The sequence below is a fragment of the Thalassophryne amazonica genome, chromosome 11 (assembly GCF_902500255.1).
Source record: "Thalassophryne amazonica chromosome 11, fThaAma1.1, whole genome shotgun sequence".
Classification (NCBI taxonomy): domain Eukaryota; kingdom Metazoa; phylum Chordata; class Actinopteri; order Batrachoidiformes; family Batrachoididae; genus Thalassophryne; species Thalassophryne amazonica.
The window spans coordinates 15,749,674-15,765,012 of NC_047113.1; the positions used below are offsets into that span (position 1 = coordinate 15,749,674).

Sequence of the window (15,339 nt, forward strand, 5' to 3'; positions counted from 1 at the left end):
TCAAATGTCCACAAAATCCACAATCCAGATCAGATCAGGATCAAACTTTGCCAGGCGATAGTGAGTGCCAGTGCACATCACATTCAAATATGAGAGTGATTGAGGCTTGACTGATAAAGATATAATGTAAAATATACATTAAATGGGGTTTCAATGCTCATTTAAATGGCCACAAAATCTGTAATCCGGATCAAACTTTGTCAGTCAATAGAGGATACCATCCTGCATAATGCTGTCAAATATGAAAGAAATTTTATCTTTTTGACAGTTATGAAATTTTAAAATTCTTTCAATGTTAATAGGGATTTCTCCCATTTTCCAAGATTTTCCTTATTTTGTTGATATATTATTCTTTGAAAATTGAATCAGTTCTTGAATCCTCTATAAAAATTACATAACATATAAGAGACAAAAACAGACAAACAATCTGGGTGCAAACATAACTTCATTGGCAGAAAAAACAATAATTTTTAAAAATCCAGTTGATTAGACCATCTGAATTACTGCTTTGTGGAAAAGCAACTTCTCAGAACCAATGTAAAGATACACTCAAATAGACCCCACACATAAGTGTACAAAAAGCAACTGCCTTAATGTAAATCATGCATTGAATCAAAGTGACAGTGACAGTAATAGAAAATAGAAACAATGCAGAATAGTAAATTCTATTTTTTTCAATAAAAATTATATTATCAATTATGTTTTGCCAATTATGAAATAGTTTCCCTGTCCACTTCTAATTTTCTCTAATCTCAACCATAATGCATTTGTAACACTTCAAGAACATGATGGAGGCTGAAAGCAAGTTTTTGTGTGTGAAATCAACCAATTCCATTGTGTTTTAATTTGCTTTAATTTTATGCACTATATTTGTTTGTGCTATGACTGCTCAACATGAGCAGTTCAAAGAAAAAGAAGGGGGGGAGTCATGATGTTTGTACACATTTATGGAATAAATGCAAAATCAACTAATTTTACTCACTAAACGGATCCCAGTTTTATGAATTCTTTAGGCCACCAGAGTCAACATTACCAAGAGTGTACAAGCCCAGTGCCTTCAATTAAAAATAAATTAATTTATTCCAACTTGAGAACTATACCACAGCGAGGAGCTCATCTACTGTTCATGAAATGGTCATTTTTGATTTACAAAATGAAACACTGGATTTTCATCAAGTTAAAAAAAATCTGAATCATAAACTAGCAGATTATAACAGTTCCATTCCTACAAAATTGATGCATAATTAAATGTACAACTCCACAAAAGTCAATTACCATATAGTTTTGACATTATTATGAACATAGAAAAATGAGAATTCAAAGTTGAATTTTGAGCACTCGTGGGAAATTGATTGTAGACAAGCTCAGAGGAACAAAATTCATTAGAACTGGTTAAAAAAATACATGAAGAGGGACGACACCTTTAATGTTATGTTTTACTTTTGGTATACAACAGTACAGTAGTTACTTAGAATTAGGGCTGCAGCTATCGAATATTTTTGAAATCGTATATTCTATAGATTATTTTATCGATTAATCGGATAAAAAGTACCTTTGTGTTTTTAAACAATATCAGTAGTGGCAGGGCTCTCTCTAAGCAGTAGCACAATGTCGCTGTGCCATCACGCAGATTTTTAAGTTTAGGATGTTCTTTCTCTCAGTTTTGCTGGGTTATTATTTATTTTTTGATATTAAGAGTTTTAAAGCTTTGCCAAACCATAAGCCCAGGCAGTCTGTGAAATCTTCAGTCTGCGGACAGTGCATTCTTTTTTCCCTTCTTATTGCATATTTCATTTGCACGTTTTATTACTGTGATTTATTCAGTGTTTAGTGTATATTTATACATGCCGTACAGAGTGTAGCTCAAACCAAAGTCAGATTCTTTGTTTTCTGTGGACACCTGGCGAATAACAAAGCCTTTGAAAACGGCTGTGGGGTGCAGCGTTTACACAAAATTTGCCTATTGATTAAAAACTCTTACCAAATCTGAATTAAAGCTTTTTTTTTAATCATTAAACATGACTCATTTAAAGTGCGCGTCCTTTCGCTTCATCTGCGGAGGTGGAGAACGGCCAGTGGAGCAAAACGTGTTTTATATATACAAACACACTGCTTCACTTTAAATGCGCAATAAGTCCGTTTCAGACGATCCGCGCGGACCCCTTCTCTTAAAAGGCTTTATTTTACTCAGCGTGTGGCTTTGCAAACTTATTGCATCGCATGCTACATTGACTAGCGCTATGGTCTTCTGTGTTTTTTGTGGGAGCGTTACAGCGCATCATACAGGCCTGGTGTATGTACTACAGCTTACTCGGTGAATCGTTTCAGCCCTACTTAAAAGTGTGCAGGTTTAGCTCACCTGTCTCCACAGCTCTGACGAATCGATCAGATTTGTCGAAGGACGCAGCTCCCTTCAGTAGTCCAGGTTTAACCTCATAGGACCCCGGTGGAGGAGCACAGCCTTCGTGCAAAGGCAAAGTGAAATGCCAATCAAGATCGTCCAAGCGTAGTAACAGCACTTCACTGTTCGTCCAACGTAACTAAAACTTGCAACAGTAGCTTAGCCATGATGGCTATCTTACTGGCTAACTTAGCCTGACGAGACAGTTTAACAATATGAATTCAGCGTTTAACGTTACTTACCAACGTGCTCATTGAACCTTTTCAAAGGGGCTTTTGAAAAAGACATTTCTAATCCACCGTATATAGTAAATTTTGGGTCACCACTGTTTCGGCGACAACACAGTCTGCTAGCAAAACGCTACGTCAACCCTCGAGCGCTGAAATTTCAAAACAGCGTCATACGTCGTTTGGTAAATGTGACCAATCGTATTCCTTTTCGTTTCTGCCCGCCCATCGTGCTTTTACTTTGAAGGGCAAGTTAATTTTTCATTTAATTTCGAAAGAACACGAATATGGTAAGTTTCAGTTTAATTTCAATTTAATTAGTTTATAATGCGCCAAATCACAGCAAAAGCCGCCTCCAGGCGCCTCACATGAAACAATTCAACATAAAATTTAAACAAATAATTAAAAATGAATTAAAAAAATCAAATACATAATTAAAAAACAAGTAAAAGAATAAAACAGATAAAAAAACCTATTCATAAGAAAGAGAATAAAAATAGGTTTTCAGTCTTGACTTGAAAATGTTTCGTCACTGATTTGGCAGGGCCATGTCTTAAATTACTTTTGTTACTTGGCATTACAGCCACCGCATCTTAAGGATATTTAAAATGATGATAAAAATAAAATATAGTCATAAACCTTCAGTGTTTTCTACACAAAAGACTGAAACATCTCGATAGAAAGAAAATACAAACATAAAACAAGTCACAATTTAAGAACCAAAATCTAAACATACAACCCCTGGCAAAAATTATGGAATCACCGGCCTCAGAGGATGTTCATTCAGTTGTTTAATTTTGTAGAAAAAAAGCAGATCACAGACATGACACAAAACTCATTTCAAATGGCAACTTTCTGGCTTTAAGAAACACTGTAAGAAATCAGGAAAAAAAAATTGTGGCAGTCAGTAACGGTTACTTTTTTAGACCAAGCAGAGGGGAAAAAAATATGGAATCACTCAATTCTGAGGAAAAAATGATGGAATCATGAAAAACAAAAGAACGCTCCAACACATTACTAGTATTTTGTTGCACCACCTCTGGCTTTTATAACAGCTTGCAGTCTCTGAGGCATGGACTTAATGAGTGACAAACAGTACTCTTCATCAATCTGGCTCCAACTTTCTCTGATTGCTGTTGCCAGATCAGCTTTGCAGGTTGGAGCCTTGTCATGGACCATTTTCTTCAACTTCCACCAAAGATTTTCAGTTGGATTAAGATCCGGACTATTTGCAGGCCATGACATTGACCCTATGACTCTTTTTGCAAGGAATGTTTCCACAGTTTTTGCTCTATGGCAAGATGCATTATCATCTTGAAAAAGGATTTCATCATCCCAAAACATCCTTTCAATTGATGGGATAAGAAAAGTGTCCAAAATATCAACGTAAACTTGTGCATTTATTGATGATGTAATGACAGCCATCTCCCCAGTGCCTTTACCTGACATGCAGCCCCATATCATCAATGACTGTGGAAATTTACATGTTCTCTTCAGGCAGTCATCTTTATAAATCTCACTGGAACGGCACCAAACAAAAGTTCCAGCATCATCACCTTGCCCAATGCAGATTCGAGATTCATCACTGAATATGACTTTCATCCAGTCATCCACAGTCCACGATTGCTTTTCCTTAGCCCACTGTAACCTTGCTTTTTTTCTTTTAGGTGTTAATGATGGCTTTCGTTTAGCTTTTCTGTATGTAAATCCCATTTCCTTTAGGTGGTTTCTTACAGTTCGGTCACAGACGTTGACTCCAGTTTCCTCCCATTCGTTCCTCATTTCTTTTGTTGTGCATTTTCGATTTTTGAGACATATTGCTTTAAGTTTTCTGTCTTGATGCTTTGATGTCTTCCTTGGTCTACCAGTATGTTTGCCTTTAACAACCTTCCCATGTTGTTTGTATTTGGTCCAGAGTTTAGACACAGCTGACTGAACAACCAACATCTTTTGCAACATTGCGTGATGATTTAGCCTCTTTTAAGAGTTTGATAATCCTCTCCTTTGTTTCAATTGACATCTCTTGTGTTGGAGTCATGATTCATGTCAGTTCACTTGGTGCAACAGCTCTCCAAGGTGTGATCACTCCTTTTTAGATGCAGACTAACGAGCAGATCTGATTTGATGCAGGTGTTAGTTTTGGGGATGAAAATTTACAGGGTGATTCCATAATTTATTCCTCAGAATTGAGTGATTCCATATTTTTCTCCCTCTGCTTGGTCTAAAAAAGTAACCGTTACTGTCACAATTTTTTTTTCCTGATTTCTTATAGTGTTTCTTAAAGCCAGGTAGTTGCCATTTGAAATGACTTTAGTTTTGTGTCATGTCTGTGATCTGCTTTTTTTCTATGAAATTAAACAACTGAATGAACATCCTCCGAGGCAGGTGATTCCATAATTTTTGCCAGGGGTTTTATAACCAACAAATATCATGACTGAAAATTATAGAGCAGGTATATAACAACAAAAATGAATATATGTTTTAAAGCTTAACCAAACAGCACAGGGTCTTTAGTGTCGTGGACATTTAATTAATGTATTACACTATGTTACATAAAAATCATACATTATCTTTTACCTTGTTCAACCAGTCCGAGGCACCCATGACAAAACATCTTAGGCTGCAGTAAATTACCCAAAAGATCTGGAAGTCCCTGACAGGTTTTAGGGCCACTCCAGTAATCAAAGAGTTTTCTCTTTGCAGGCTGTTTCACTTAATGAAATAATATCCCTGTATATCGCCCAATGGCAACACTACAAAGTGGCAAATTTTCCAAATGTATTGCATGACTTAAATGCGGGAATGGATGGATGTACAGTATAACAGCAAATTACATTAAGATGATGATACAAAACATGAAATATCCTGGGTTCATAAGGTCTGCAATTAAATAAAGTTCATTGTTCTATTATTTAATTTCTATTTTACTTTCACAGTCTGTTGTGTATTTCAGCTCAAATTTTGATGTCTGGATTCCTTCCTTGGCAGATCCTCAGCCTGGTCCAGTGGGTGGGAAATCTCATACGATCACTAAGGACCTGCTGCAGCCTTCATCCTCCTTCACAGCCCTTGGGTCACAAGCAGTCACATCCTCCACCTGATCTGCCTTTGAGGACTTCTTGTTTCACCAGAGTCCCGCTGGCCCTCTCATGTTCAGGGTGCCGGTTGCGCCTTCATGGCTACCATAGTGGCCACAGGACACAACAGGTCCCTACCATATGACTTTTCTCTGCCAATTAATTTAGCTCACTATGAACATTTGAAATATTAACTTTTCTTTGGCCTTTTGTTTCTGCCTATGGCCTGTTTCTTTTAAATTTGTACGATGCTTTGTTTTCTTGTCTTGTGCTGTAGATAACATTGAAATATATATGGGAATTTACATCATAAACCAAGTAATGATTTTCAAACTTTGCTGAAATTTTTTGATTTTGATCAAACAAAGGCTTGAGAACCCAATAATAATAATAATAATAAAAAAAAACATGGTTATAATATCAGTTACAAAACTGCATTGGTTTTACAGTGTTTGGGCATGAAGTGTTAATTCTTGATTAAATTTTAATTGCTGTTCACCCTCAAATTTTTACCATCTGACTTCTTAATGTTTTTAGATACACAGAGTTGAACTTGAAATTACTTACGTTTTAGCGTTGTGCACGGACCCACAACAGGGGGCGTAAATGAACGGTCAATGGAAATGCAACAGTAACAATTTAATGTTGTGAAAAGTGCACAACTGATACAGATACAATTTATACTACAGTCAATCACAAGTTGGTGTCGTGTGGGCAGGCTCGAGGATAGGAGACGCCCGTCCAGAGAAGAGTCGGAACCCACACGATTTCCACCGCCAACGGATCCGGAACCGTCAGGTCCTGAGTCCCCAGGTGGCCACCGCCTCCAGCTGTCAGATCGGGTACTGCTGGCAGGAAACAGAAACAGTTAATAGTGGGTGTGAGTGAACACACCCAGTAAACAGTCAGCAAATGAGTCCTTCTTCGGGAGGAGAAAACACCTCCACCTCCTGTTTTCACAAGTCCTGAGTGTTACCGTGCAGACTCCAATTTCCACTTGTTGAGTACTGGAGTGCAGAGCGGGAATGCCAACTCCAATCAACTCCCTCCGACTCGGCTACAAATGGAAAAGCTGCAAACTCACAAAATCACTGAACAACAGCTACCAGCTCAGATGCAAAGGTACGTTACAACAAAGCTTAGCTGAGATACGTATGAAGATGGCTGAGAGTCTACCTGTACGGTTTGACGATTTCTCGGCAGAGGTGTGGTGTCTTCTCCAGGCTTTTATGGGTGAGGCATGATGAGTAGATGAGTGACAGCTGTCAAAGTTCCTGGTGCTCCTGGCGGCGACTGCGCCCTCTGGTGCCTGAAGCCCGCCTTCAGGCAGGGCACCCTCTGGCGTTGGGCCAGCAGTACCTTCTCTTCGGGCGGCCCACACAACAGCCCCCCCCCCCCCCAACGGGCGCCTCCTGGTGCCCGACCAGGCTTGTCGAGATGTCATTGGTAGAAATCGGCCAGCAGGGCCGGGTCCAGGATGAAGCTCCGCTTCACCCAGGAGCGTTCCTCGGGTCCGTACCCCTCCCAGTCCACCAGATATTGGAATCCCCGGCCCCGTCGATGAACATCCAGAAGCCTGCGGACGGTCCACGCAGGCTCTCCATCGATGATTCGGGCTGGAGGCGGCGCTGGTCTGGGAGTGCAGAGGTTGGAGGAGTGACATGGTTTTATCCGTGACACGTGAAAAACTGGATGTACTGGCTGGACTGAGGACTTTGGTGATCGTAAATGGTCTGATGTATCTGTCCTTCAGTTTTTGGGAGTCCACCTGCAGAGGGATGTCCTTAGTCAACAGCCATACCTCCTGCCCGGGCTGGTATGCAGGGGCCGGGGTATGCCGGCGGTCTGCATGGTCCTTAGCCCTCGTCCTTTCGGGCTTTCAGAAGGGCAGAGCGGACAGTGCGCCACACCCGACGGCACCTTCTGAGGTGGGCCTGGACCGAGGGGACCTCGACCTCTCCCTCTACGGCTGGGAACAATGGGGGCTGGTACCCCAAACACACCTCGAAGGGGGAGATGCCGGTCGCTGAGGAGATCTGACTGTTGTGGGCATACTTGATCCAGGCCAGATGTTGACTCCAGGCCGTCGGGTGTGCGGAGGTGACATATCGCAGGGCCTGCTCTAGATCTTGGTTCGCCCGCTCTGCCTGTCCATTTGTCTGAGGGTGGTACCCAGATGAGAGGCTCACGGTGGCCCCCAGTTCCCTACAGAAACTCCTCCAGACTTGTGAGGAGAACTGGGGACCACGATCTGAGACTATGTTCGTGGGGATACCATGCAGACGCACGACGTGGTGGACCAGGAGGTCTGCAGTCTCCTGGGCAGTCAGGAGCTTTGGGAGGGCCATGAAGTAGGCCGCCTTGGAGAACTGGTCCACTATCGTCAGGATGGTAGTCATTCCCTGGGACGCGGGGAGACCCGTGACAAAGTCCAGGCCTATGTGGGACCAGGGGCGACGAGGCACCGGCAGCAGATGGAGGAGTCCTTGGGCCTTCTTATGTTCTGCCTTGCCCCTGGCACAGGTGGTGCAGGCCTGGACGTACTCCCGGACGTTGGTTTCCATCGACACCCACCAGAAGCGCTGCCGGACCACTGCCACGGTTCTTCGCACCCCTGGGTGGCAGGAGAGCTTAGAACCGTGACAGAAGTCCAAGACTGCAGCCCTGGCTTCTGGTGGGACGTATAGTCTGTTCCTAGGTCCATCTCCGGGGTCCGGGTGTCGTGTCAGGGCCTCCCGGACGGTCTTCTCCACGTCCCAGGTGAGGGTTGTGACGACAGTGGACTCGGGGATTATGGTGTCCGGTGGATCTGACAGCTCTGGCTTGACCTCCTCTTCATGCACCCGGGACAGTGCATCGGACATTGGTTTTTGGTCCCGGGGCGGTACGTAATTTGGAAGTCAAACCGACCGAAGAACAGTGACCAACGGACTTGCCTGGGGTTCAGACGCTTAGCGGTCCGGATGTACTCCAGGTTCCGATGGTCCGTGAAAACCGTGAAAGGAACCGTAGCTCCCTCCAGAAGGTGTCTCCACTCCTCAAGAGCCTCTTTCACAGCCAGTAGTTCCCGATTGCCAACGTCATAGTTCCTTTCAGCCGGGGTCAACCTGCGGGAATAGTAGGCACAAGGATGGAGAACCTTATCGGACTCCCCGCTCTGGGATAGCACGGCTCCTATCCCTGAGTCAGAGGCATCCACTTCGACTATAAAGTGGCGATCGGGGTCGGGCTGCACCAGAACAGGTGCAGTCGAGAACCGATCCGACCAGGTAAAAGGGACTTTAGTGGAGGTCAGGGCTGTCAGGGGGCTAACAACCTGATTGTAGCCCTTAATAAACCTCCGGTAGAAATTTGCAAAGCTGAGGAACTGTTGCAGTTTCCTACGGCTTGTTGGTTGGGGCCAATCTCTCACCGCCGCAACCTTGGCCGGATCAGGGGCGACGGAGTTGGAGGAGATAATGAACCCCAGGAAAGACAAAGAAGTGCGGTGGAACTCACACTTCTCGCCCTTCACAAACAGTCGGTTCTCCAATAACCGTTGCAGGACCTGACGTACATGCTTGACATGGGTCTCAGGATCCGGGGAGAAGATGAGAATGTCGTCGAGATATACGAAGATGAACCGATGCAGGAAGTCCCGCAAGACGTCATTAACCAATGCTTGGAACGTCACAGGGGCGTTTGTGAGGCCGAACGGCATGACCAGGTACTCAGAATGACCTAAGGGGGTGTTAAATGCCATCTTCCACTCGTCTCCCTTCCGATCCGAACCAGGTGGTACGCATTCCTGAGATCCAGTTTTGTGAAGATTTGGGCTCCATGCAGGGGCGTGAACACTGAATCTAACAGAGGTAACGGGTATCGGTTGCGAACCGTGATCTCGTTCAGCCCTCTGTAATCAATGCATGGATGGAGTCCGCCCTCCTTCTTGCCCACAAAAAAGAAACCAGCCCCCATAGGGGAGGTGGAGTTCCGGATCAACCCGGCAGCTAAGGAGTCCCGGATGTAGATTTCCATTGATTCGCATTCCGGACATGAGAGGTTGTACAACCTGCTGGACGGGTACTCAGCGCCCGGTACCAAGTCAATGGCACAATCGTACGGACGGTGCGGGGGCAGCGTGAGTGCCAGATCCTTGCTGAAGATGTCAGCAAGGTCATGGTACTCAGCCGGCACCGCCGCGAGATTGGGGGGGACTAGAACCTCCTCTTTAGCTGTTACACCGGGTGGAACCGAGGATCCTAGACACTCCCGGTGGCAGGTTTCGCTCCACTGCGTCACTACCCCAGACGGCCAATCAATCCGGGGATTGTGCTTTAGCATCCATGGAAAACCCAAAATCACCCGGGAGGTAGAAGGTGTCACAAAAAACACAATCTCCTCCCTGTGATTTCCAGACACGACCAATGTCACGGGCTGTGTCTGGTGTGTGACTAATGGGAGAAAGGTGCCATCTAGTGCCCGTACCGACAAAGGTGACGGTAAGGCCACCAGAGGGAGCCCCACCTCCCTGGCCCATCTGCTGTCCAGCAGATTCCCCTCCGACCCTGTGTCTACCAGTGCTGGGGCGTAAAGGGTTAGATCCCCACTCAGGATCGTTACTGGGATTCGTGCGGATTTGCGGGATCTCCCCTCGTGAGTGTTATGGCCCACCCTTAGCCCAGTCTCTAAGGGCGGGCGTTGTAGTTTAACCATTTGGGGCAATTTTTCTGTATGTGCTCACTCGAGCCACAGAAAAAGCACTCCCCGCGGGCCAGCCTCCGTTGTCTGTTTTCTGATTTCACTTTAGCCCTGCTCGTGTCCATAGCTTCGTCAGCAGGGGGAGCTGTTGCCACACGGAGTTCTCTGGCAGTGGAGCGGGGGGACGGCGGCACCCTTTCGGACCCGGAAGGAAGAGGGATGGCTCGTGCCCGGCCACGCCCCTTGCCTCGCTCCCGACGATGTTCTTCCAGTCGGTTGTCTAACCATATAACCAGATCGACAAGCCCATCGAAATCCCGCGGCTCATCCTTCGCCAGCAGATGCTCCTTCAGGACCGGAGACAGTCCGTTTATGAAGGCGGCGCGGAGTGCAACATTATTCCAGCCGGACCTCGCTGCCGCGATGCAGAAGTCGACTGCATAATCGGCTGCACTCCGACGCCCCTGTCTCATCGACAGCAGCACATTCGAAGCGGACTCGCCTCTATTGGGGTGATCAAACACTTGTTTGAACTCCCGCACAAACCCAGTATATGTCGTTAGGAGCCGTGAATTTTGCTCCCAAAGCACGGTAGCCCAGGCGCGTGCCTCTCCTCGAAGCAGGTTTAATACATAAGACACCCTGCTGGCATCAGACGCGTACATAACTGGACGCTGTGAAAAGACGAGCGAACACTGCATCAAGAAGTCAGCACACGTCTCGACACAGCCTCCGTACGGCTCAGGAGGGCTTATGTATGCTTCAGGGGATGGTGGGGGGGGGGGGGGGGGGGGGGTTCGTGGAACGACCACTGGAATGTCTGTATCTGGCACTTGGGCAGCAGGAGGAGGTGCCGCAGCAGCACCCTGCGCGTGTGCTTCCACCTGAGCGGTGAGAGCCTCCATCCTCCGATTGAGTACAACATTCTGCTCGGTTACCAAGTCCAACCGAGCAGTGAAGGCGGTTAAGATTTGCTGCAGCTCACCTAATACGCCTCCTGCTGGCCCCTGTGCACCCTGTGTTTCCATTGGTGGTTCACCTGATGGTTGACGCCCCTCGGGATCCATGACGTTGGCCGAGAAATCCTGTTGTGAAAAGTGATGACACGGACCCACAACAGGGGGCGTAAATGAACGGTCAATGGAAATGCAACAGTAACAATTTAATGTTGTGAAAAGTGCACAACTGATACAGATACAATTTATACTACAGTCAATCACAAGTTGGTGTCGTGTGGGCAGGCTCGAGGATAGGAGACACCTGTCCAGAGAAGAGTCGGAACCCACACGATTTCCACCATCAACGGATCCGGAACACCCCGGAGCCGCCGAGTCCTGAGTCCCCAGGTGGCCACCATCTCCAGCTGTCAGATCGGGTACTGCTGGCAGGAAACAGAAACAGTTAATAGTGGGTGTGAGTGAACACACCCAGTAAACAGTTGAGTACTGGAGTGCAGATCGGGAACGCCAACTCCAATCAACTCCCTCCGACTCGGCTACAAATGGAAAAGCTGCAAACTCACAAAATCACTGAACAACAGCTACCAGCTCAGATGCAAAGGTACGTTACAACAAAGCTTAGCTGAGATACGTATGAAGACGGCTGAGAGTCTACCTGTACGGTTTGACGATTTCTCGGCAGAGGTGTGGCGTCTTCTCCAGGCTTTTATGGGTGAGGCATGATGAGTAGATGAGTGACAGCTGTCAAAGTTCCTGGTGCTCCTGGCGGCGACTGCGCCCTCTGGTGCCTGAAGCCTGCCTTCAGGCAGGGCGCCCTCTGGCGTTGGGCCAGCAGTACCTCCTCTTCGGGCGGCCCACACAACACTAAATATCCAATTTACATCACCTAATAGTAATATTAACACAACACTTCACCAGAGTTAAACCATTAAAATTTAAAAATCTTGAGGGAGATCCTTGGCAATAATGGAGCTTGGTGGGTTTGTTGAAGCTTCTAGGCCCTGAGAAAAGGCACACCCACTCCATCCTTTCCCATTTTTGTTATTTTTTTAATACACTCCGTGAAAATTCACCTAACTTTAACTGCGATTTACTCCAAGAAAAAAAGAGGTAGAAACAAATTCAAGGTGAGTTTTTAAAAGCTCAAATGATTCTCTTTGACCATGAATGTCCTCAAAATTGTGCTAGATTACTACCTTTGGGCCAAAAAATTGGGTTGAAAATGTGTAATTTTTGCAAAAATCACATGAAATTTTCTCATACTCGACGTCATATGGGATGTTTCTCAAGCACCCTACTACACACCATAAATGATTATCTTCCAGATGCGAGTTTGCAAAAGGCTGCATCTATAATACCCCCATCACACATAGCCGGAATCATGCAGAGTGGTGTTGGACTTATGAATTGGCGCACGAAAAATGTCGTATTTCAGTTCCAAAACGTTCTGACAGCCATCTGTGTAAGTCGACACAGTTGGTCAAAATCGGCCGATGGCATCGAGTGTGATGCACATGTTCAAAACTTTCCGGGCACCGTCGAGATGGGACACCTATCTAACAGTAGTTCATGTGCAGTCTGAGGACCATCTGATCACAATTTACATATTCTGATGGCATCAATACAGCATCTGAAACGATCTGATCACAGTTGATTGAGCTGTGAGATCGATCGGTCACAGCAAAGCCTGCCGACATGCTGTGCCACGTTTGTCCGCCTCCACTGGACCCCTCCCAGGGAGGGTAAAGGAAATACTGGTTATGTAATAACATGTATGTGACACTGTGCGCACGTCAGAGGCTCGGTGCAGTGCCCAGCAACGCAGCTGAACGGGATGTCACTGCTGTAAGGCATGTATTATTACACGTACACCTCCTAAAGTCTGTAGCAGGTATGATGTGGAAATGTTTGCCCAGCACGACAACATCAACAAACATGTAACTCACCTCCAGTACCTTGCGTTCCACAGCGCAGCACAGACACCCGGTGAAGGCCCTTTCACCCGGCTGCACTATGTGCTGACAATGTCGATCAGATGACAAATGTATAATCCACCTCTGGCATAAATAAATCCCATGTGAGGTGCCGTCCCACAACGATAATCCAACTACAGTTGTGTTAAGCTGTGCATCAAGTAAACAACAAAACAAGAGTTAAAAAAAAAAAAAGAGAAAAGAGAAAGTCCACTGGCTGCATCTGGAAATTCCACATGTGGGAAGCTGGCGCACTGCCAGCACAGTTCAACAGCAGATATGGAGTCCAGCCGGATGAATAAAATCTAGCAATGCAAGTATATACGAGGGTAGGCTGAAAAGTTCTAAGGCTCACTATAATGCAGTTAATGCATTACTCCTTCATGGGGAGCCTTAGAACTTTTCAGCCTACCCTCGTATATACTGATCAAACACCTAAAGGGATTTTTCACTGGACTAACAGCATGTGATCACTGACAGCTGTCAACCTGTTTGTGTGCTCTCTGGGTGGACAGTCCTGTGCTCGCATGTGCACACAGAGTGGCTGGTACAGCGTTTATGAACACATATACACACAGCTGATTGAACATTTCGGCCACACACTCGCACACTACTTTGATCACCGGTTCTACACATTGTACATATCTATCTTGCATCTAACATTGGTCAGGCTATATACAGTGCCCTGGCAAAGTTGTTTGAACTACTTAACTGAACTGATTTCTGGATTGTTTAATTATGTAATTGTCTCAGAAAGGAGGTCAGGGCCCAAATAAAAATGTACAAATTCTCATTTCTGGAGAAACGCCAGGGAATGAACTCCTTCACTTGACAGAAAACTCAAAAGCAATTGATTATCAACTAATAAATTTCAAATCTAATCTGTTATTAGTGACCTTCTGTGCATACCTTCGGTCGTTAACCAACCTCTCGCATCATTAAGGCTCAGATACCATACACTTGAATATGCAGTAACTCTATTCATGATTTTACCACAGAATTATTACATGGATTTTGAATAGCTTGAAATTAAATATGTAAAACAGAACACTTAATTTTTTTGAGTTAAACATTTTTTATTTCATGGAAATACAACATAATTTCAAATCCTTTGCAGGACCATTGTTGTACAATATTCTTTTTTTTTTTCCTTTTTTGTACTTGAAAACATGGTCACTTGTACAACAATATCAAACAAAGCCTCGTGTCACAAATGGAGCCATTGATGACAATAAATTACACTTGCCATGCTAAGGTTTCACATGATACATCGTATCTTCAGTTTAACTCGATTAAACTTTAACAGAACAATAATTTGGAGTTGAATAAATATGTTAAAAAGAGCACTAAGATTACAAAAGAAAGTTTCTTCATTTAAACCAGCCAAAAATGCTATAATAATAATATAAAATAAAAATTAAAATAAAGATTACAAGGTATTTTAGAAAGGGTTACTAAATTTTGGTTTGAGTTCCTTTATATGAACATGTGGGGACTATTTATTTATTTATTTGCAGGGGTGGTGGTCAAGTGGTTAGTGCACTTGGTTTCGGTGCGGCAGGTTCCCGGTTCAAATCCCACCCCTGCCACATTTGTCCATGTAATATGGAGTTGCGTCAGGAAGGGCCTCCAGTGTAAAACTTGTGCCAGTTCAACATGGAGATCCACCTGGATTTGCTGTGGCGACCCCCGAGTGCAAACAAGGGAGCAGCTGAAGGGACTTACCTACTATTTATTTATTTATTGCATATTTGGATAATACTGTTAATCTAAAGAAAAGTCAAAAAGCAGTAAATACTGAGTATATTTACAAAACTGCCCTTAAATTATAACTGAAATTTTAGTTACATGTTTTATGTTGCCTTTAAATAAGGGACACTACCTTCCCTTCCCAGAGATTTAAACAAATGTTTCACGTGTCTGTTTGACCATTATCCAGTCACACTTAAAACAGGTTAATCTAGTACAGTACTGCCTTTAATCAACACAGAGGTATTTTCTAATAATTAGTTTTATTACTTT

At 44.5% G+C, this 15,339-nt stretch overlaps 1 protein-coding gene across 1 annotated transcript in view; it reads right to left on the reverse strand.

Moving 5' to 3' along the window:
* Positions 1-2,778, reverse strand: part of hmmr (hyaluronan-mediated motility receptor (RHAMM)) — a 29,821-nt gene extending 27,043 nt beyond the window's left edge. Inside the window, exons 1-2 of the mRNA XM_034181912.1 lie at positions 2,644-2,778; positions 2,360-2,461 (exon numbers count right to left, since the gene is read on the reverse strand). Coding sequence (XP_034037803.1) covers positions 2,360-2,461; positions 2,644-2,689 — 148 coding nt within the window. The 5' untranslated portion in view covers positions 2,690-2,778. The remainder of the gene's footprint in view (positions 1-2,359; positions 2,462-2,643) is intronic.
* Between the last annotated feature and the right edge of the window lie 12,561 nt (positions 2,779-15,339).